General features: G+C 35.7%; 1 protein-coding gene across 1 annotated transcript in view; it reads left to right on the top strand.

The window, feature by feature from the left end:
* KIF15 (kinesin family member 15) overlaps positions 1-19557 on the top strand; it is a 39129-nt gene that overhangs the window by 1945 nt on the left and 17627 nt on the right. Inside the window, exons 3-19 of the mRNA XM_086741630.1 lie at positions 1114-1297; positions 2371-2447; positions 3575-3612; positions 4489-4586; positions 4976-5155; positions 5895-6104; positions 6199-6324; positions 7773-7895; positions 8620-8743; positions 10495-10586; positions 11302-11511; positions 12589-12766; positions 13188-13329; positions 15694-15835; positions 16177-16374; positions 17502-17609; positions 18368-18473. Of these exons, the coding sequence (XP_086597756.1) occupies positions 1114-1297; positions 2371-2447; positions 3575-3612; positions 4489-4586; positions 4976-5155; positions 5895-6104; positions 6199-6324; positions 7773-7895; positions 8620-8743; positions 10495-10586; positions 11302-11511; positions 12589-12766; positions 13188-13329; positions 15694-15835; positions 16177-16374; positions 17502-17609; positions 18368-18473 (2336 nt within the window). The remainder of the gene's footprint in view (positions 1-1113; positions 1298-2370; positions 2448-3574; positions 3613-4488; positions 4587-4975; positions 5156-5894; positions 6105-6198; positions 6325-7772; positions 7896-8619; positions 8744-10494; positions 10587-11301; positions 11512-12588; positions 12767-13187; positions 13330-15693; positions 15836-16176; positions 16375-17501; positions 17610-18367; positions 18474-19557) is intronic.

Here is a 19557-nt window from a genome sequence, read left to right as displayed (position 1 = left end):
TATTGGAATGCTGCCATGGAGTAAATTCTCATTTGTTCACTAACTCTACAGCTGGACTCTAGAATTTTTCTGAAAAATATTCCACAAGGAACTTCAATTCTGTGAGGAAGTCCTAAGCTAAAACAAAAAGCCCTACTCCAAACATAAACAGTTTCTGCTACAACTCGGAATCATATTATCTAATGAAAAAATATTTAGCAAGTTAGTGAGTTTTGTCTCAAATCCAATACAACATCTTCCCTTTTTCAGCTACTTCCTGTTTTCCTTTTTTAGCCCTTTCCCTTGCCACGCTCCAACCCCACATTTCAGTCATGAAGTCCTTCCCTCACTTTCAAAACTATTCTGTTCCTTTCTTTTGTTTACCAGAAGTAAAAATCAGTAATAGTTACAACACGCTCATGCTATAACTGCCTTTTGAGAAAGAACAAAGTAAAATTAATCTGAGTCTGCTGCCACTTCACATAAGAATTTAATTTTTTGATATTATATCAGTATACTGGTATTTATGCCAGAGCTCCTCAAAGCTTTAATGTTCATGCATGGTCGCTTATTCAAGCTAAATTTACTGGTGCATCCACCAGTGATGAAATAGGTTAGGGAGCTTTTAGATGTAAGCACTGCTATACTTTATTGTACTCATGGATGGAGAATTGGTTGTTCTTTCCCTTCTTGCAAGCAGCAAAGAAAAATGCTAGTACCTTTGTTGCTGGATTGTAGCATCATGTGCTCCATCTGTAAAGTCTTTTATAACTTCCAGTAGTAAGAAGGATACTTGAAGGCTTGCACTTAAGTCTTAGAAACTACCAAAACCTTTGTTGTAACAGTGGTTTTATATATCTTAAGTTCAATGTGAAATGTGTTCTTTTAGAGCTGAAGTTACATGCAACAGCAACAAATGCCAGTAACTTCACGTTCTTTGTTTTTTAAATCTGCCACATTGTTACCGTTAAATCTGTGACTTGTAATGAATTGATACGTACAGCTAGAAGTAGTATATTTTCAGGAGAGGCCTTTGCATGACTACACATGCTTAATCTAATTTTTGTGTTTTAATTTTATCAAACAGTTGATAGATCTATTTCAAAGTGATCTAATGGATAAATATTCATTTAGTGTTGAAGGTGATGCTATCAAAGTTTATGTAAGGGTACGTCCCCCTTCAGAAGGAACTGCGTTAACCGATGGAGATCAAGGCCTGTGTTTATCTGTTCTTTCATCAAATACCATCCGTCTGCATTCAAAGCCTGAGCCAAAGATCTTCACTTTTGATTATGTTGCAAATATGGACACAACACAGGTAATAACTTCCAGAATCTCATAACAGTATTGCAGTTTTTCCCCAAATTTTGGCAACTGCTACTAAACTTTTCTAAAAATGTAATGCCTTATGTCTTATTTTTTGCAGTGATCAGATTGGTAACATGTAACTATAATATAGAAATGTACTAAATTCTGCTCTGTAATAGTTTTAATGTATTTTTTTAACCATTAACTTATTTAATTAAAGCTTGTGTTAAAATTGAAGCTTTTATTTGAAGCTTTTATTGTTATATAGACAGAAAACAAACCCCCTGCTGAGATAAACACATAAAAATAGCTGTCAGTCAGTAGCTAATATTAAGATGCGATTTGTATATTAGGAACTTATGAGTTTATATTCTATTTGTTGTATTTGCTTCTCATACATTTGACTCTTAAAAAGAAGCATTGTTCATCTGGGACAGGTAATATGGGAAGGAAAATCCTTCAATTTACTTTTTAGAATATTCTGTTTTAAATTCTGAACATAATTTTAATTCCTCTAAGACTTCAGTTCCATTTAACTTATGTTTAAAAAAACCCAAAACCCCCCAAAAAGCCCACCCACTTTAGGCTGTTATTTGTAGCTAGGCTCTTCTTGCAGGTCTAAGAATAATACATGAAAATAGATGAGGCTGACAGTTGTGCAGATTTGTTGAATGCACCATTGTGCAGTGGCAAGTGCTGAACGTTAACCACATTTCATAAGTGTCATAGGCTCAACTGTGACCTATTAATGGTATAAACCACATAACGTAATATAACACACAGGACCAAAATTAATATAATGTATATTTAAAAGCTGTTACGATGATGCTGAGTTTTATTATTTTTCTTTCAGTTATCAACAAGGAATATATATATATTTTTTTTTTTTTAAGAGGGAGTGATTTATGTCACAAAGACCTAGGATGTATTGTTTTGCTGTGAGAACTCCAGGGGTCATGATACCTGTCTAGCCTTAAGGAATGCATCTATTTTATACATTATAAAGTTATGGAATAGAAAACACTGATAGAAGAGATACTTAAATGACTGGTGCCAAGTGCCTTCTCTTTCTCTTGTCCCCAGGAGTCAGTGTTCTCAAGTGTGGCCAAAAATATTGTTGAATCTTGTATGAATGGCTACAATGGAACCATCTTTGCATAGTAAGTTATTTATTGGTATTTCATAGCAAATGCAACACTTAAGGAGTTTGTGTTAATGAGTAGTTGTGTTTTTAAGTGCCAGAGCCTGCTTAATGTTACAGTCAGCTTTGAAAGTGTTCTTAGTGCAGCACAACATAGGGAATGTTCCTGCAGTATTGAAGAGTACTTCTTATTCCTCTTTTGGAGGACTCCTTAGGTGTTATGCTTCTAATACTTAAGGTAAATAATGTGGATTGCAAACTCGTTTCAATGTTACTATTGTTTGTCTAAAACTTAGAAGTTTTATTGTATTGTTAAAAAGAAAGCTAGTTGCTTTCAGTATGTCCATAGTAAAATGGAATGAAAATCACTTTAACTTGATATTTGGCCAACTCAGCTCTTTAGTGAGTCTTAGCTGCCTGTGGGAGAACTCGTGAATGATAATTTTAACTTTCAAAATATTTTCAAGGTAGAAAGATATTAATGACTAGTAACACAAATATCATATTAAGTCTCAATATTTTTTCATTTTGAAAACTGAGTACGCACTTTGGTTAAAAATGCTAATTTGAAGGACTGATCTAATCCAAACCTTACTAGATTTTTTTAGCCTAGCACAGCATTTGCAAAACTATGAGGGTAAGTCTACTTCGTTATAATATAAAAATGTGGAAAAATGAAGTGAAATTTTCCTGAAGTTTCTCTAGCATGATTAATAACTGCATTTTAAAATGTACTTAAAAGTATTTTCCTCATTATGGGTTTGTGTGTGCTACTGAGTGGCACAAAACCCAAAAGATTGATCCAAAAATTAGTTTAATGTGTATGTTTGAAAGCCTTCATTTTAATTCTAAGTTCCACTATTTCCCTTTCCAACAGAATTAAGGAAGAAAATGGTGGGTGGCAGGGGAGAGAAAAGGTGATTTATCTAACAGAATTTCACAGTCAAATTTGCTGTTCTATTTTTATACCTTTTTAGCTGACTGATTTATCAACATGCCTCTCTCTTTTTATGTTCCATTTAGAAGATTTTCTTTTTTAATTTTAAGCTGTGAGTTCTCCTTAAAAGATGCAGATTAATGAAAAATTCAGAATTGGAATAAAGCTTTATCTGACTTTTGTTTTTTGTTTTTGTTTTGTTTTGTTAGTGGCCAGACTGGGTCAGGAAAAACCTTTACTATGATGGGTAAGTGCATGAGAGCTTAATCTTTCAGTGATTTCTTAATTATTTTTGTCTTGAGTTGAAATGTTATCTTGCTCAAATACCAGAAATTATTTAGATTTTCGTCTTCCTGCAGATAAATTTAACGTTTAAGAAATGGTGTAGTGCTTAGTGCAGTTGTTTTTGTTTCATATCAAAAGAGTGATCTATAGGTACTCTCCTCTGTCTTTTTAAAGATGTAGATTTTGTGTTTTTCTGGTTTGGCTGATATCCCTTGCATGTGTAGAAAAATATTCTAGTATGCAAGGGTCTTCCGTATTAAAATATAGTGAAGTTTTCAAAACAACTGCTTCCTACCTAACTAGAAATTTAAGCCTTCTCTATATGAAAGGATCCCCTTATAGTCTTGTTCTTCATACAGTGGCGATTTTAAATGCATTAATATTGTACTTGACATTAGAAAGTTACTGAAATAATCAAAACCTGTTTGGCTGACATGTTTCTAAGGACTACATAGAAACTAACTAAACCTAGGGACAAATCCACCCCACCTTTCTGGTTCTTCAGATCAGGCTTGAGGTAGCTGTATCGGCATACTTACACATCTGTACGTGTTTTCTATAGAAATCAAAGTAGTTTATACTATTTTAGACTTAGGTAACCTTTGGGCAGGTAAAATAAATTTTCACAAACGTCGTTTAGACTACATATAAATCTGATTATGAAATATCATCTTAGATCTTGAAAGTTGATTTTATTGCATTTCGTTTGTGGTTTTGCCATAAACTGACTGAAATGTGGTTGCTGAAATCTTCTATAATGATATCTTGAAAAGGTCAACTGTTCATCTTGAGTAGTACTGATTAATTATTTGGTTTTTTTAATTAAAATTCTCCTTAGGACCATCTGATTCTGATAACTTCACTCACAGTCTGAGAGGTGTAATTCCACGGAGCTTTGAGTACTTATTTTTTCTAATTGAACGTGAAAAAGAAAAGGTACATTTACTTTATACTTATTATTGCAGTGAAAGTCATGTCTTGCATTAAAGATCAGCTAAGGCTGTTTGTTAAGCTGGGTGTGTAGCAGTTAAGTTTCCAGGATTATGCCATCTTGCATCAAATTTATTAGTAAGAAATGCTTGCATTCACTACTCTACCAAATTATAGTACACTTCCTTCAGACACAAGTGTGCTTATATTTTGAGTCTAAAAATGCATCTAGGTTTCTGGATGTTGGTTGTCATCTGAGCATCAGAAATGTCTAGCATGCAGAACATGTATGCAAACTAGTAGCTTTAGATACGTGTAAAAAGAGACTCACCGCCATACAATGCCAGACTTAATAAAATAAATCTGTTTATAGTGTAAATTACTGTGTTTTTCAGGCTGGCAGTGGAAAGAGTTTTCTCTGCAAATGCTCATTTATTGAAATCTACAATGAGCAGATATTTGACTTGCTAGATTCTGCTTCAGCTGGACTCTTTCTCAGAGAACACATCAAGAAGGGAGTCTTTGTTGATGGTGCTGTTGAACAGGTGTTGTCGTCTGCTGCTGAAGCATACCAGGTATTTTTATTTTAGTTTACTTTTATTTTATTATTATTTTTACTTTTATTTTAGTACAGAAGTTGGAAAGCCTTATTTATCTTGATGCTTATTCGGTAAACGTTTCGCTTTGATTAAAGCACATTATTTTAGCATAGTGTCTGTGATACCCTCTTCCCCTATCTCCATCCTCCAGAAAACAGTGTAAAAAGCTGTTTCTAGGCAATGCTTCCTGACTATCCCACACATGTAGGAAATCATATACTTCTAGAGTTTGGAATATGTGAACTGTACTTACAGTAATCTTTCCCTAATGCTTGCCCTACACATCTCTGAAATAGCAACAGAAAACTACACCTCCTGCTAACTGGGCAGCATATATGTTCCAGAAATTGTCAGGTTTATTTCTCCATTGGATGAGACACATACACATAGTACTTCTGTGGCTTTAAATATTTTTCCTTGTCTACTGCTAACATACACCAGTATTGGATATGTTATGCTTTTAAATAACAATGGCACTCTTGGAGGAAAGAAGGGAATATTACAGTGTTTTTATTAAGCTTGACTGTAGCTATATTTTTTTTCACTTTTGAAATACTTCTGGTGGAAAAAAGTTTAAAAAAAAAAATTCTTTGTCCTTGAGATTTTTGAAAGCTGTTGCACTGAAATATGCTTACTACTGTTTATGTCACTTGTATGTCAATACTGGGTACAGTCTGAGATACTTGATATTATTTGATGTCTTTTTCATGCTTAGGTATTAACTACGGGCTGGAGAAACCGTCGTGTAGCATCGACCTCAATGAACAGAGAATCCTCAAGATCACATGCAGTTTTCACTATCACAGTGGAATCCATGGAGAAAAACAATGAGATTGTTAACATTCGATCTTCCCTGCTCAACCTGGTAGACTTGGCAGGATCTGAGAGACAGAAAGACACTCATACAGAAGGACTGAGGTTAAAGGTTAGTTTCGTAATATCTGTGACATCTTTTCAGATGTACTGCCCTGTTACATCCACCAAATCTCTTCTCCTTTGTTCTCTCCTCTTATTTTTAGGAAGCAGGTAACATAAATCGATCACTAAGTTGCCTGGGCCAAGTAATCACAGCACTTGTTGATGTGGGTAATGGAAAACAGAGACACATTTGCTACCGGGATTCCAAGCTCACTTTTCTGTTACGGGTAATATATATCCTCTGGATTTCATATACTGCTTGGGGTGTAGAAAAAAATATTTGGTTGAGTTGGGTTTTTTTACTCTAAAAAGCCGAATTCTGATACAAATAAAAACTTGTTTCAATATTGGGCAGGTGGAAAAAAGCTTGAAAAATATCTTTTTACCTGAACAGATTTCCAGTCGATTTATTATTGTTAACTGAATACAATAAATTCATTTATGCTCATAATCCCCTTTTACCTATTTTCAAGTTTTAAAGAAAAAGCGGCTTATGTTTTCATCCTTATAACTTGGGAAACACTGTGTATCACAATGTAATATTTAGAGATGTGTTGAAACATTTGACAGGATTTCCAGAATTAGCCTATGTGTGCTAAGTGTTGGTATGATGTTAAGAATTAGATAAATTTACAGTTTCCTACTTGAGAGCTCATGGGCTCTTTTCAAGATGAACACAAAAGGAAAGATGGAAGCAGTCAAAAATTTGTTGGATGCCAGCACTCGCCAAAATTCTGTGAACAGTAATAATATCTGTAATATATTTTTGTATTATAATATATTACTTGTACATAATATAGTATTTGTGTTACATCACAGTGTTGTTTTGATCACAGCACATTTCCCAATCACTCCGTCCCTATTCCATGTATATTTTAGAATCATGAACCTCTGAAGAGTTATATTCTTCCAATGCAACCCAAAATACATGGAAATTGAAAGACAATTGCAGCTGGATGAGCTGTTACTTTAAGTGGGTTTTGTGTTTTGTTTTTGTTTTTGTTTTTTTTAAGGTGATTGTACTGCAAAGAAGTCCACAAACATGACCTTCTCTACTAGACAGAGAGAATGCCATTGAGGCTTGTGGGCTGTTTTGCAGTACTAGGGTTTTACAGTCTTAAGTATAAATGCTGCCTTCTCCAGAGATTTGAGAGCTACTTGTCTAACAGCATGGAGATATTTGAAGACATGCATGTAAAAGAGAGAGGTTCTTTTCATTTCCTTGGTCAAGAATCTGTTGGCTTGTGATTTTGTTCGTTTGGCAATTGCCACCAGAAGATAGGTTGGAAGAATCAACAGGCTAGATGACGTTCAAAATAGTGTGAATACCAGTTGGCTAATGACCAAGATTAGAGTGAAATATTTACTTTATTCCCTGAATATTTTTCTTTTTTTTTTTTTTTTTCTCTGCTGTTCAGGTGTAACAAATATCTCAAATTGTTGATCAGTAATATAGAATCAGAGTTTTAAAAGGCCAAAGAAAGTCTTTATTTACAGTTACATTCTTTATACCCACATGTGAAATAAAATTTCAGAAACTTAAGTAGCATGGAGATTTGTTAAATAAAATCTCCTCTGCAGTTTGTTCAAAATGATACACAGTAGCTCTTAGATGATGGCTTCCTGCTGTATCCACAAATATGCAAATAAAGATAACTCCTATGTTTTTAAATAGGATTCCCTTGGTGGTAATGCAAAAACATGCATAATTGCAAATGTTCATCCAGGATCCAGGTGTTTTGGTGAAACACTGTCCACTCTTAACTTTGCTCAGCGAGCAAAATTGATTAAAAACAAGGTAAGAGAGTCATTCAATGTCTTTATTGTTACAATAAAGAATTTCTCATTTAAACTGCACATCTGCAAACAGGATAGCTTCATGGAAATACTCTTGTGCTTTCACTAATTTAAATTAGTATAACTTATTTCAAAGTCCTAAATTTGCTTTCCTAAATGTTTCCAAAACAATTTTTGAAAATTACTTGTTTGCCTTGGATTATGAATAGAATACAGCAGCTAGGGACTAGGTAATGGCTGATAATAGTGTGTGTTCATTGCTTGTTCTCTGAGCACTTCATTGGAAAAAGTAACTAAATCTGTACTAAAAATTTAAATTGTCATTAAAATTAGATTCAGTAGTATTTCAGTGCATCTAGTTTTTATATATGTCAATTCCAAAAATGTAATTTCTCCTGCGTGAGTATGAAAATATGTTGGCATCTGACTGGAAACTACTGCTTTTGATTTATACTGCTTAGCTTTGTTGGTCAAAAAGCTCCAGAGAAAATTCTGCAGAAAACATTAAATTTTTTTAACCAGTATTTTACCTAAAGTGCAACTTACTAGTTTCTCATTAAATGAAACATTGCTTTCTCATGAGTTCTTCCTTTCCTAGATGGAAAACTTCTCAGTAGTTTTGTTGTTTTGCAGTCTTTTACTTTTCCTTTATCCTATAAAAGATAAGATTTTTTTTTTCCTTATTTATACCTTTTCCTAATATTCTCTTGATATATTTATGAAAGGCTGTGGTAAATGAAGACACACAAGGAAATGTGAGCCAACTGCAAGCTGAGGTCAAAAAGTTGAAAGAGCAGCTTGCTCAACTTACTTCAGTGCCATCTATGCATGGTATTTCTGCATCACAAGGTAAGAGGTGGGAGTGAGGGGAGAAAGAACTTGCTACTTTTTTAGCCTAAAGGGTTGGAGCCTTAGAGAATTCATTACGTTTCTGAACATTTAGTACTTTTGTAGGGACTGTGCTACAGAGGTTGCATTTGTGTTATGGATCCCATTGCCTGTATTTGTATCTAACATTTTGCAGAAATTAACATTATTTTATTTTCTTCCTCTCAAGTTTGTGTACAGGGCTATGTTTCTATTATAGAATACCTAGAATACTCTTCCAGTTCATAGGAGGTATGCTGCCTAATCCTTTAAGTAACCAAAAGTTTACAAGTGATTGCTTGTACATTTAGGTTGGAGGGAGGGCACTAAGCTGATGATAATGCCCATTGAATCTGCATTCTTTTTAAGCTCAGGACTGGATTTGACCCCCCTCCTCCTCCCATCCCCTTCCCCTTTTGCCCCTTCAGGAAGGTCCTAAGAAGGATGTTTGCCTTTCAATAAAAGATCCGTTTAAATGTAAGATGGTAATGGGGTTTTGATGAATATGTAATTTCTTTTTCTTCCAGTAGGTTTTCACTAGACCGCTGTATCTGCAGTATGTATCCCAGCATAGCTTTCTACTATGTATACTTCTCTCTGAAATACTCTACCTTATAATGTTTAATTATGAGGTAGTAAACTTGGTCTTGTAACTCTTGCTGTGATCCCCAGTCAACTCTTTTTTTCTGACCTTGCCAAGAAACAGAAGATACAACAATAGGAGTTAGTACGGAAGTTGGAAAGCCTTGTCTAATATAAAGCATGTGTGGTTGAGTTCTCCTAAGGAAAAATTACTTCTCTGTTAGCATACGCACTTAACCAGTAAAAACAAGCCAGTGATTATGTGGAACACTGAATCACTGTCCATGAATACACAAATATTGACAGACGACACAAAAACGTTTAGACTTGTGACAGAGTTTTGAGGGAAAGCAAATGATGATGCTTTAACACTGAAGAGAGGTTTCATGCAGAACCTAATGGATTAGAGTTGTGTTTGGCCTATGCAGTTAAGTAATCTTTGTAATATTTGATCACACAAATATGAAATCTGCTTACTGGCTACTTTAAAAATATGATGGCATTTTTAATACACTAAATTACAATAGGGTAGTTATTATGCACCTAGGTACTGTGATGATTAGTATTCTATAAATAAGTAGTCTTGCCTGCATGAGGATATTCAGGAAAGTAATTTTGAATTAATTTCTGAAGTGGATTAGTTAAGCCCTTTTAATCCCTTGTGTGGACACTTTCCTTCTAGATTAAATCACTAATTGTCCACTCAATTCATGCTCACTTTCCTGAATTTCCTTCTCATAAACCAGTTAGTCCACTTTTAATATGTACAAACTGTAATAATACTGCCAATAACGGCTTATTGTTATCAAATTAATTTGAGAGGTTTTGCATTTTATGGATATACTCAGCTGAACAAACTGAGTCTTTTATTTTACTAAAAGTTCATCGTAAAGCTGTTTAATGCTTGAATAACTTTGTTAATTATACAGTTATGTCTATTGACTCTGTTCTTTATCAGCACTTGCAGGTGACTAAGAATTACAGTCTGAACGTCTTTGCTCTGGGTACAACACATGATCTTAGAGGAATTATATTGTTCAAAAAATTTGTTTAAATTTTCTTTACAGAACTGTCATGTTATGCAGTTAGGAAAACTTGCTTAACTGATATTTTAATAAATACGGCATTGGGTTTTTTTATTTGCCCTGTAGGTGCTGTTGAAAAAGGGAAGAACAACACAAATTACTTGAACAACTTTCTTGAAGCAATGTTGTTCTGGGAGAAATCAGAAGGTGAAAAGAAGGTAAGAAAGCACTAATATTTCTAAGTGTGTTCTGTGTACTATATGACGAGAGCATATTGAAACTGACTTTCTTTATGAGTTTTCTTTTGATTTTGAATAAAAAGACACTGTCCAAAGATTATAAAGTTTGGTAAGAAGGGAATTAGTAAAATTATATTTAAGATAAAATATTTCAAATTCAGACAAGCCATAGGATAGCTTTCATAGTATGTTTAGTTTTAGGGGGTGGGGTTTTTATTTGGATTTTCTAATATAAAATTTGAACAGAACAACAAACTTATGTTTAACTTAATTTTGAGTGCATCTTTCGGTGTTTAGATCAACAGCGTGTTTTTTGAAGCAAGCCTCCCAGAGTCATCCCCATTTTATTGTGCTTTCATTCATATCATGGCACAGTGCTGAATCACACAAAATGGAATTTTTTTTTTAAGAAAATGAACTGAAACAGCACATCTGAGGTGCTTAACTGAATACTTAGTCTTCAGGATTTTACTGGAGCTTCTAAGTAACGTTTTTGCAATATAGTGTGTTATTTAGCTTCTTGGTGCAAGCTATTGCTCTGTACAGATCTACTCCAAATGAATGATAGTCTGTGTATTCACAAAATTGTTAACTGAGTTTTGCATGATTTGTGTGTGTATGTGATATGTGCACCTTAAAAATTAATCTAGTATAACTGTCACTTTTCCACCAATCTGTATATGTACTTTCTAAGAATTTGTTAGAAAAAATTGCTCAACTAGAAGATCTGTGTGCCAAGAAGGAGAAATTTATTCAGTCCAATAAAATGATAGTTAAATTCCGTGAAGACCATATTGCTCGCTTGGAGAGATTACATAAAGAGGCTGGTGGAACCTTATTGCCAAAAGAGCAAGAGGATCTTCTCAGTGAATTGAGGGAGGAATTGGAGACACTCAGAGAACAGGTAAGTTTTTCCTTTCTAGAACAACTTTCTCTTGTGAGAATAGCTCATGTGGTAGAGTTCTGTGATGGGTGGATACAGACTTTTTAGGAAAGACAGTCAGGAAAAAAATGGATGTGTGGTGGGTCCCTCTTATAGAAGCATCTCAAATGCATGCCCTATGGAAGGCACAAGGTTTAGAGCTTGTGAGTTTGCATAAGAGGAGAGGCTAGTAAGGGTGATGTTATGGTGGGAGCTTGCTACAGGCCATTGGGTCTGGTAGGCAGAGGACTAGTCTCCTTTAAGCAACTCAAGGATGTCTCCAAATAGCAAATCCTCATTCTTACGGGAAAGTTTAACTTCCATGACATCTAGTGAAAGGGAAAGACAGCAGGATGCAAGTAATACAGCAGGTTTCTGAAAGATAATAACACAGATGCTAGATGTGATGCTGTCCTGGAGCTGTCTGAGAAAGGCAAGTGGCAAAGTACATACCTAAGGCTTCAGGAGAGGAAGCTTTGGGTTATTCAGGTATCTGGTAGGTGTGGTATCATTTGTGAGGCAGCTCTGAAGAACAAAGAAAATCAAGAGAAAAGGCAGATATTTAGAAACTATTTCGTCCAAGCACAGGTAGGAAAAAGTAGATGTATTAGAAGACCAGCTTGAATGTCTAGCTCATAACTGAGCCCCAAAGTGAAGAGGGTGGGGGGAAAGTATAGAAGCCAGGACAGTTATTAAAGGATTAGAGAAATATTACTGTGGCATGCAGGATCGGTGTTAAGAAAGCCAAAGCTCAAAGTTGAGACTGAAAAGGGATGTCAAAAGCAGCAAGAAAAGCTTCTACTGCTTTATTACCAGTAAAAGAATAAACACGTTACATTTAAACCTACTGTATTTTTTCAGAGCAGATTCCAAGGGAGTAAGAAAACCAACAAAAACAAAAGAAGGGGGGCAGAGGGGCAGTTTTAACCACTGTAGGGAATACCTTTTTTCCCTCTTCTATTACAATTTAATGCTTATTAAAGGTAGTAAAGCAACAGCTAGTTATGTATAGCATTGTCTGAAAATAAAAACTGTTGAATAAAATACTGCTTATTACAGGTGGAACAACACCCACGGATTGCAAAGTATGCCATGGAGAACCATAACCTCAGAGAGGAGAATAAAAAGCTCCGTTCTTTACAGTCAGTTAAAAAGGCCCAAGAAATTGATGCTCAGACCATCGCAGAACTAGAAAAAGCTTTTTTGGAAGCTTCAGCCACAGAGAAAAATGCTGGAGGTAAAAATATGCTTATGTTTTTCAGCTAAATAAGCTTACTGTATTTCTTTTGTGTGCAGCGTAGTATTGAAAATGTTGTCTGTCTTGATGTATTTTTACCTTCTTCAAAGTGATATTTGAAGACTGATAAAACGGGTTTACTTCATTTTATTCACATTGGCCTTCAAGCAAGTACAGTAATAGGGAATTTGGCATCTTGTGAACACCATTCATAATATCATTTTGTTGTCCTTGGTTGTTATGAAGACCTCAATAATATTAATTACTCTACTGGTTTTCATGTGGACTGTTGCTAATACTTGTTTTCTTCAATCTCAATTGCTGCTATGCCATTCAAAAGCCTACAAATGCTTTCATTTTAATAAAAGTTACAATATGTGAGCTACTCTGAGATGTCAAAGGGTATGTGTTTGTTCTTTAGGTCATCATTTATATTCTACCACCATAGCAGTGGAAGGCAACTCACTGGCATCTGTTGAAAGGCTGAAAGCACGCCTGCTGCAGACTCAAAGTGAACTGGCAAGTTCAAAACAAGAGTATGAAGAATTCAAAGAGCTAACCAAGTGAGACAAAACAGTATAGAAATGTCTTTAAATAATTACTTATATTGATTTTTCAAAGTTAGTCTCAGATCCTGAATACACATTCTAAGTATGCTCTTTGCATGTAAGAGAGGGCTAGATTAAGAAAAATGGCAGGCACACAGAATGTGTTCCAGTTGAATTCAGTTACTCCCAAACTAGGAAACAACCATGATGCAATCTGAAAGCATGTCTGCACAGTCGCAAATTTCTGTGTCTTTCTGAAAGCTGTTCTTTATGCTAAGATGCAAAACAATGCTTCACAATACGCAGGAGATGTACGTACCTTGGAATTCTCAGTCACCTGCTTAAAGGGGCAGGGAGAAGTCTGGCTTAGTTTCCATGTTGAGCAACTATTTTTCCATAACTGGAATATTACAGATAAAAGCAGTGACAAGGACTAAGAGTCAATGGATTTGGGAGTAGGGGGGATATTTTGAGGTTTTTGGTTTAGTGCAAGAGTAGTTTTTAATATAACCTCTTTAAAATTGCAAGTTTGAGTCACGAAAAATGTACAATCCAAGCACCCCAGAAAATTTTGGCTAACCTGTTGGTTAATTTTTTGTCTTCACGTCAAAGTTTTTTGAGAAGGCAGTAGTACCACTATCTTGAGACTTGTTATTGGAACAGAGATTTAATTCAAATTAGAGCAAAGATGTGGTGTGTCAGTACTTCGTTCATATCCACTTGTTTTAGCATCTGAACATAAAATAAGGTCTACTTTGTCCTTACTAATAAGGACAAAGAATTACCAAAGGACTTACTGTCCTTGTTCTCCCTGAGGGCAGCACAAGATAATGCAAAAGGCCTGAGTAATACCTTCAGTGTGTGTGTGTGTATTCACATGCAAGTGAATAATACACGGCTTAACTTGATCAACCCCATTTCTGAAAAATACAAGTCCTGTTACTGGAGAGACAAGAAAAATAATTGCATTTCCAGAAAATGTAACATAAACCTGGAAGGCAAAAGGGATCTGATTTTTTTAAAAATTATATTTATTTTCAGCTTGTACCTAATGTTGCTTTTTCTTGATTTCAATGACTCTAGGGTGTAATTCTAGAAGCACTGGACACAAGATATTTCCATTTTGGCCTCCTCACTTTTTTTTTCAAAATAACTTTATATAATGTCCTTTTTGCTCATTCAGGCAAAATACAGTACAAATCTGTTTATTCTTAGATTTCTGTGTAGCAAATCCCATTATAAATTGTAATGTTACAATCTACTGAGTTTATAAATTCAGCAATCGATCTACTGTCCTGTATTAGTAACAATGGTTTATTTATGTCTTCATATATTAATTATTTTCTTCCTCATTTGATGTATTCCTATTTTATATATTCCATGTTTTGCACTTGTTTTGCTTTCTTGATAGTATGTGTGCATTTTTATTATCAATTGCTGACACCTTTCTTAGTGGAGTGCAGTCAAACAGAAGTGTGCTTTTGAGCCTCTGGATTCACCCCTGGATTTCACTAAATTTAAAACTGGTTTCCAGTTTCAGAGAAACTGGATGCTTAGTTTTACATGCAAGTGTAATGGTATGCTGTAACTGAATAAGTAGAGTAAAATTTAACAATTTCACAAAATCCATGTATGCTACCTTCTCTGTCGTCCTGCAGTCAGAAGCAGATTTCCATTCTGTTCTGTAAGTTTTGTTGCAAATGCTAAAAACATGAGGGAAAGTGATAGCATTCAACTGCCAAAAGATGAAATAGTATCTTTCCTTTTGTCTGTAGACTTTGACCCCACAATTACGTCAGTAAGGCCAACTATCATAGTAATAGCATGTAGCTCTGCAAAATACCTAATGGAAATTATTCCTAAATTTTGGCTCCACTATTGGATTTCAGTTAAAGTACTCTTAGAGGGCAAAATAATCTTAACAGAGCAGCACTTTAAAAAAAAAAAAAAAAAAATTTAAAGGATTTTCTTTAATCCTGGTAAGCACCAGTTCAGGCTTCTCATATAACTGGATAACATTTTTAAAGCTTAAAACCGCATTGGTATGGGTGATAAAACTTTCTCATAAAAGGAATTGCAGAGCTCTCAGCTTGTTTCTTACGGTGTAATGGATTTTTTTTTCCTGACACTTTTAGTTATCCATCTGCTTGCTTCATTATGCAAGCACAAATAAGCTTCTTTGCTTTGGGGGTTTGTTTTTGTTTTGTTTTGGTTTTTTTTTCACTTTTTCATATAGCAGTGATGGCTTTCTTCTCAAAATAATGTTTGGGTAAGAGTTCAGCTTCAGTTTGCTCATTGGCAATACTGCAGCTTATTCTTACTGATGGGAGGGCATACTGATGGGGTGGTTTTGACAGTAGTAAAATACTTCCTAAACAGGAAAAAGCATATGGAACTGGAATCAGAGCTTCAGTCCCTTCGGAAAGCAAACCAACATCTTGAAAACATTCTGGAGGCAACCAAAGCACACAAGCGCCGAGAAGTGTCTCAGTTACATAAGCTACATAGAGAAACTCTTAAGGTATGAGAACAAGTTTATTTAAAATCATGCATGCTTACTCCTGAGTTGTGTGAGAACATACACTTTCATTTGTATGATCCCTCAACCAAACTAGCGTTCTGGCATGTAATCCATATGTGATAAAGCAGACATACTGCTTTTTTTGTTCTGAAATACTTACTGAATGACTGCTACTGTAATCAAATGACAAATCTGAAAAATTGTAGTGGTTTAGAACTAACCACTTCAAGCATTTATTTATTTCATTATTCTGCTTATAGAACTATGAAATACAATACCAGGCAAAGTCTTAATTCATTTTTACAGTTAAAATAAGGTCTGCTTTCTAATCTTTATAACAGAACATAACCACTCCAACAAAAGCTTACCAACTAAGATCTCGCCTAGTGCCGCGAATTAGCCCGGAAATCTTAGCTTATCATTCTGAAGATTTTCAGTGTTCTGAAGAGATAATGGATGACATTTTGAAAGAGCCAGTTCCCCCAGAGATGAATGAACAAGCACATGAGGCCCTTGCTGAGGAGCTCAAAGTGGCACAGGTGAATGTTCTGAATAAAAACTGAAGTGCATGTGTAACTTCATAATAAAGCAGATTTTGGCATGAAATACTTCTGCCCTCCAACTAAATATATTTTAATTTGCATGGGAAACAGAAACTCTTGATGAATATGCAAGGCTTCCCTGAACAGTTAATTATACGTTGTACTTAAGAGGTTTTACAATGAAAATATTGAAAGGGGTTTGAGAGTTGAATATCATAAGTAGTTTAAGATATACATAGCATTTAAATGTTTACTATTTTAACCTGATAACTTGTTTCTTTATAAGTCTCTGGTAACAGCTACACTTGGAACAATACCTAAGCTTAATATATAATACTACATTATTTGAAGAAATTTGCTAAATACTCCTTGTCCACCATAATAAGGAATAAATGAATTATATAAGCAAGATATTTTTTACAATAAGGGTGGTGAAGCACTGGAACAGGTTGCACAAAGAGGTGGTAGATGCCCCGTCTCTGGAGACGTTCAAGGTCGGGCTGGACAGAGCTCTGAGCAACCTGATCTGGTTGGAGATGTCCCTGCTCCTTGCAGGGGAGTTGGACTAGATGACCTTTAATGGTCCCTTCCAACTCAAACTATTCTATGATTATACCTTAATTGTCTTCTATCTTTTCTAAAGGGCAGGGGGAAGGTCTTTTGTCACACAGAAGAGTGCTACAAAGTTACCTGATCTACTCTTTAGAAGCTAGCACTAACTTCAGTGTGTGTAAAACCCTGGCACATCAGCCACACCCCTGCTTTTATGCTTACCATGGTAGAAAGATCCTGTAAGGAATTTAGGTAGTGTATATCTTGAATAACTTCTCTTTAAAGCCTTATTTCTCCAAGATAAACAGTATCTGAAATTTAAGTGTTTATTTGATTAAGTCCTTGTATTCCTTGATGACTTTTTTTCTGCTCTGGCAGTTTACTTAGCAATAGGAGAAATCAGCTACTTAAAATACCAGTTTATTTTTTTAATGTTCTGTTTTCTGTTGGTTCAGGTCATGAAAAAAGAAAGTAGTTGACATTTTTATATTTAATATGCACAGACTGCCATATGGCATGTGAGAATAACTGAAAGATGAGTGTTCTAATTTTGAGTGTCTGTCGTGTCACAGGATCAAGTTAGCGCAATGCAGGCAAAGCTGGATGAAGAGGAAAGCAAGAATATAAAACTTCAGCAGCATATTAATAAACTGGAGCATCATTCTGCACAAATCCAGGAGGTGAGAGAACAATAGCATACAGGGTTACATGTGAGTGTGTATACAGTGATATCTACCACACTTCTATGTTGTCTAGTGAAATCTGCAGTGTTACTTGCATTTTTACTTTTGAAACATTTACATAGCATCATAGCTCAGGGCTGTACAGGAAGACAAGAACTTCATTTAACATAACACTGCAAGTCTGGGGTTTTATGGTTTTGTTGTTTTAAATGTTGTGATTCTGACTGCTTGATCTTAAATATAAGCAAATAGACACTCAAGGTATTTGGCCAACTTCATGATTTCTGGAAAACAGCACTAGTCACAAGGAAATCTTAAACTTTGGAATGCTGAAAATACTACTTGTCTCAGTTGGAACTGAACTGAAATGTCCTTACTCTGTAAGATATTTACAAGTCTTCCTTAATTGCTAGGTGTGATTTAACATAGAAAATTAAATAAGGCCTGTTTTCTTCATAGATCAATCTCATTTCCGATAGCTCTGTTCTGAAGCAGATGTCTGCTCCTAAGCTGTAGGTTGCTCATAGATTAAACTCTTTAGATAAGGTAATGTCTTCAGTTACATTGAGGTGGGTTTTTTTTTCCCTTGGATTTCTATTGATTTCAGATCCATCAAACATCAAATTTAAAGAAAAATGCATCTTGTACTTATAATCAGCTGATTAAATGCTCTAATACATTGTTATTGTTACAACCCTGTGACTTAGCTACTCCTACATTTCCTTTCATTTAATAATTTTACTTCTCTTCTCAAGCTTCTTTCATCTGAAAGAAACGACTGGAGTAAAGAGCGCCAAGAGCTCCTTGAACAGATAAAATTGCTTGAAAAGAAATTTCAAGACAGTCAAAGCAAGATTGATAGTAAGTCTATGTAACACTGAAATTCTATATGAAATTTTGATATGTCAGTGTTTTGAATCAACAGTAGCACATGCTGAGTAATTTTGGGGTTTAAGATTAGTCACACTAGTTTGATTTTTTTTTTAAGAAAAAAAGTCTCTATTACTTGCAGAATAGCTTTTCTCTGTCCAGTCTTGTACAGTATACAATATTGAAAATTGTTCTCTGTTTACTCTGAATGTAAAGGGAGTACAGAGTACAGTATTTGATTGTCGTAGTTCAGCCCTGATCAGGACCAGACTACGCAGTCTCTCTCTCACTCCCCCCACCCTCCGAGAGAACAGGGAGAGAAAATGTAAGAAAAACGGCTCAAGGTTTGAGATAAGGACAGGGAGAAATCCTTAAAGTTACCGTCATGGGCAAAACAGACTCGGCTTGGGGAAAACTATTCATTTATTACTACAAACAGCAGGAGAATGAGACAGGGAACAAGATAACCTCCCTCCACCCCTCCCTCTTCCCGAGCTTAACATTATCTCTACCACCTTCCCCTCCCGAGCGGCATGGGGGGGGAGAGGGAATGGGGGTTGTGGTCAGTTCATCACATGTTGTTTCACACCGCTGCTTCATGGTTGGGGGAAGAACTCCTCACGTTCCTCCCCTGCTCCATCGTGGGGTCCCACCCCTACGCCACAGTCCTTCGTGGAACTGCTCCAGCGTGGGTCATCTCTTCCACGGGTGCAGTCCCTCCAGAACAGCTGTCCCAGCAGGCCCTCCACGGGCCACAGCTGCCTTCAGGCATCCACCTCCCCCGGTACGGGGTCCTTCACGGGCTCCAAGTGGATCTCTGCTCCTCCGTGGACCTCCATGGGCTGCAGGGGGACAACCTGCTCCACCATGGTCGTCACCACAGGCTGCAGGGGAATCTTGGCCAGGAGCCGCATTACTCCTCCCCCTCCTTCTGAACTGACCTTGGCGTCTGCAGCCGTTCCTCACAACAGGCTGGTAGATGTCTCTCAGGATCTTTTTTTACATCTTATTCACTTCACACAATAAAATATTAACTAAAAATAAAGGGGAAAACCTCTATTGGTCTATGGAAAGG

This window comes from Chlamydotis macqueenii, chromosome 2 (genome assembly GCF_036417535.1).
Source record: "Chlamydotis macqueenii isolate bChlMac1 chromosome 2, bChlMac1.mat, whole genome shotgun sequence".
NCBI lineage: Eukaryota > Metazoa > Chordata > Aves > Otidiformes > Otididae > Chlamydotis > Chlamydotis macqueenii.
This window is presented reverse-complemented; position numbering and strand designations above follow the sequence as displayed.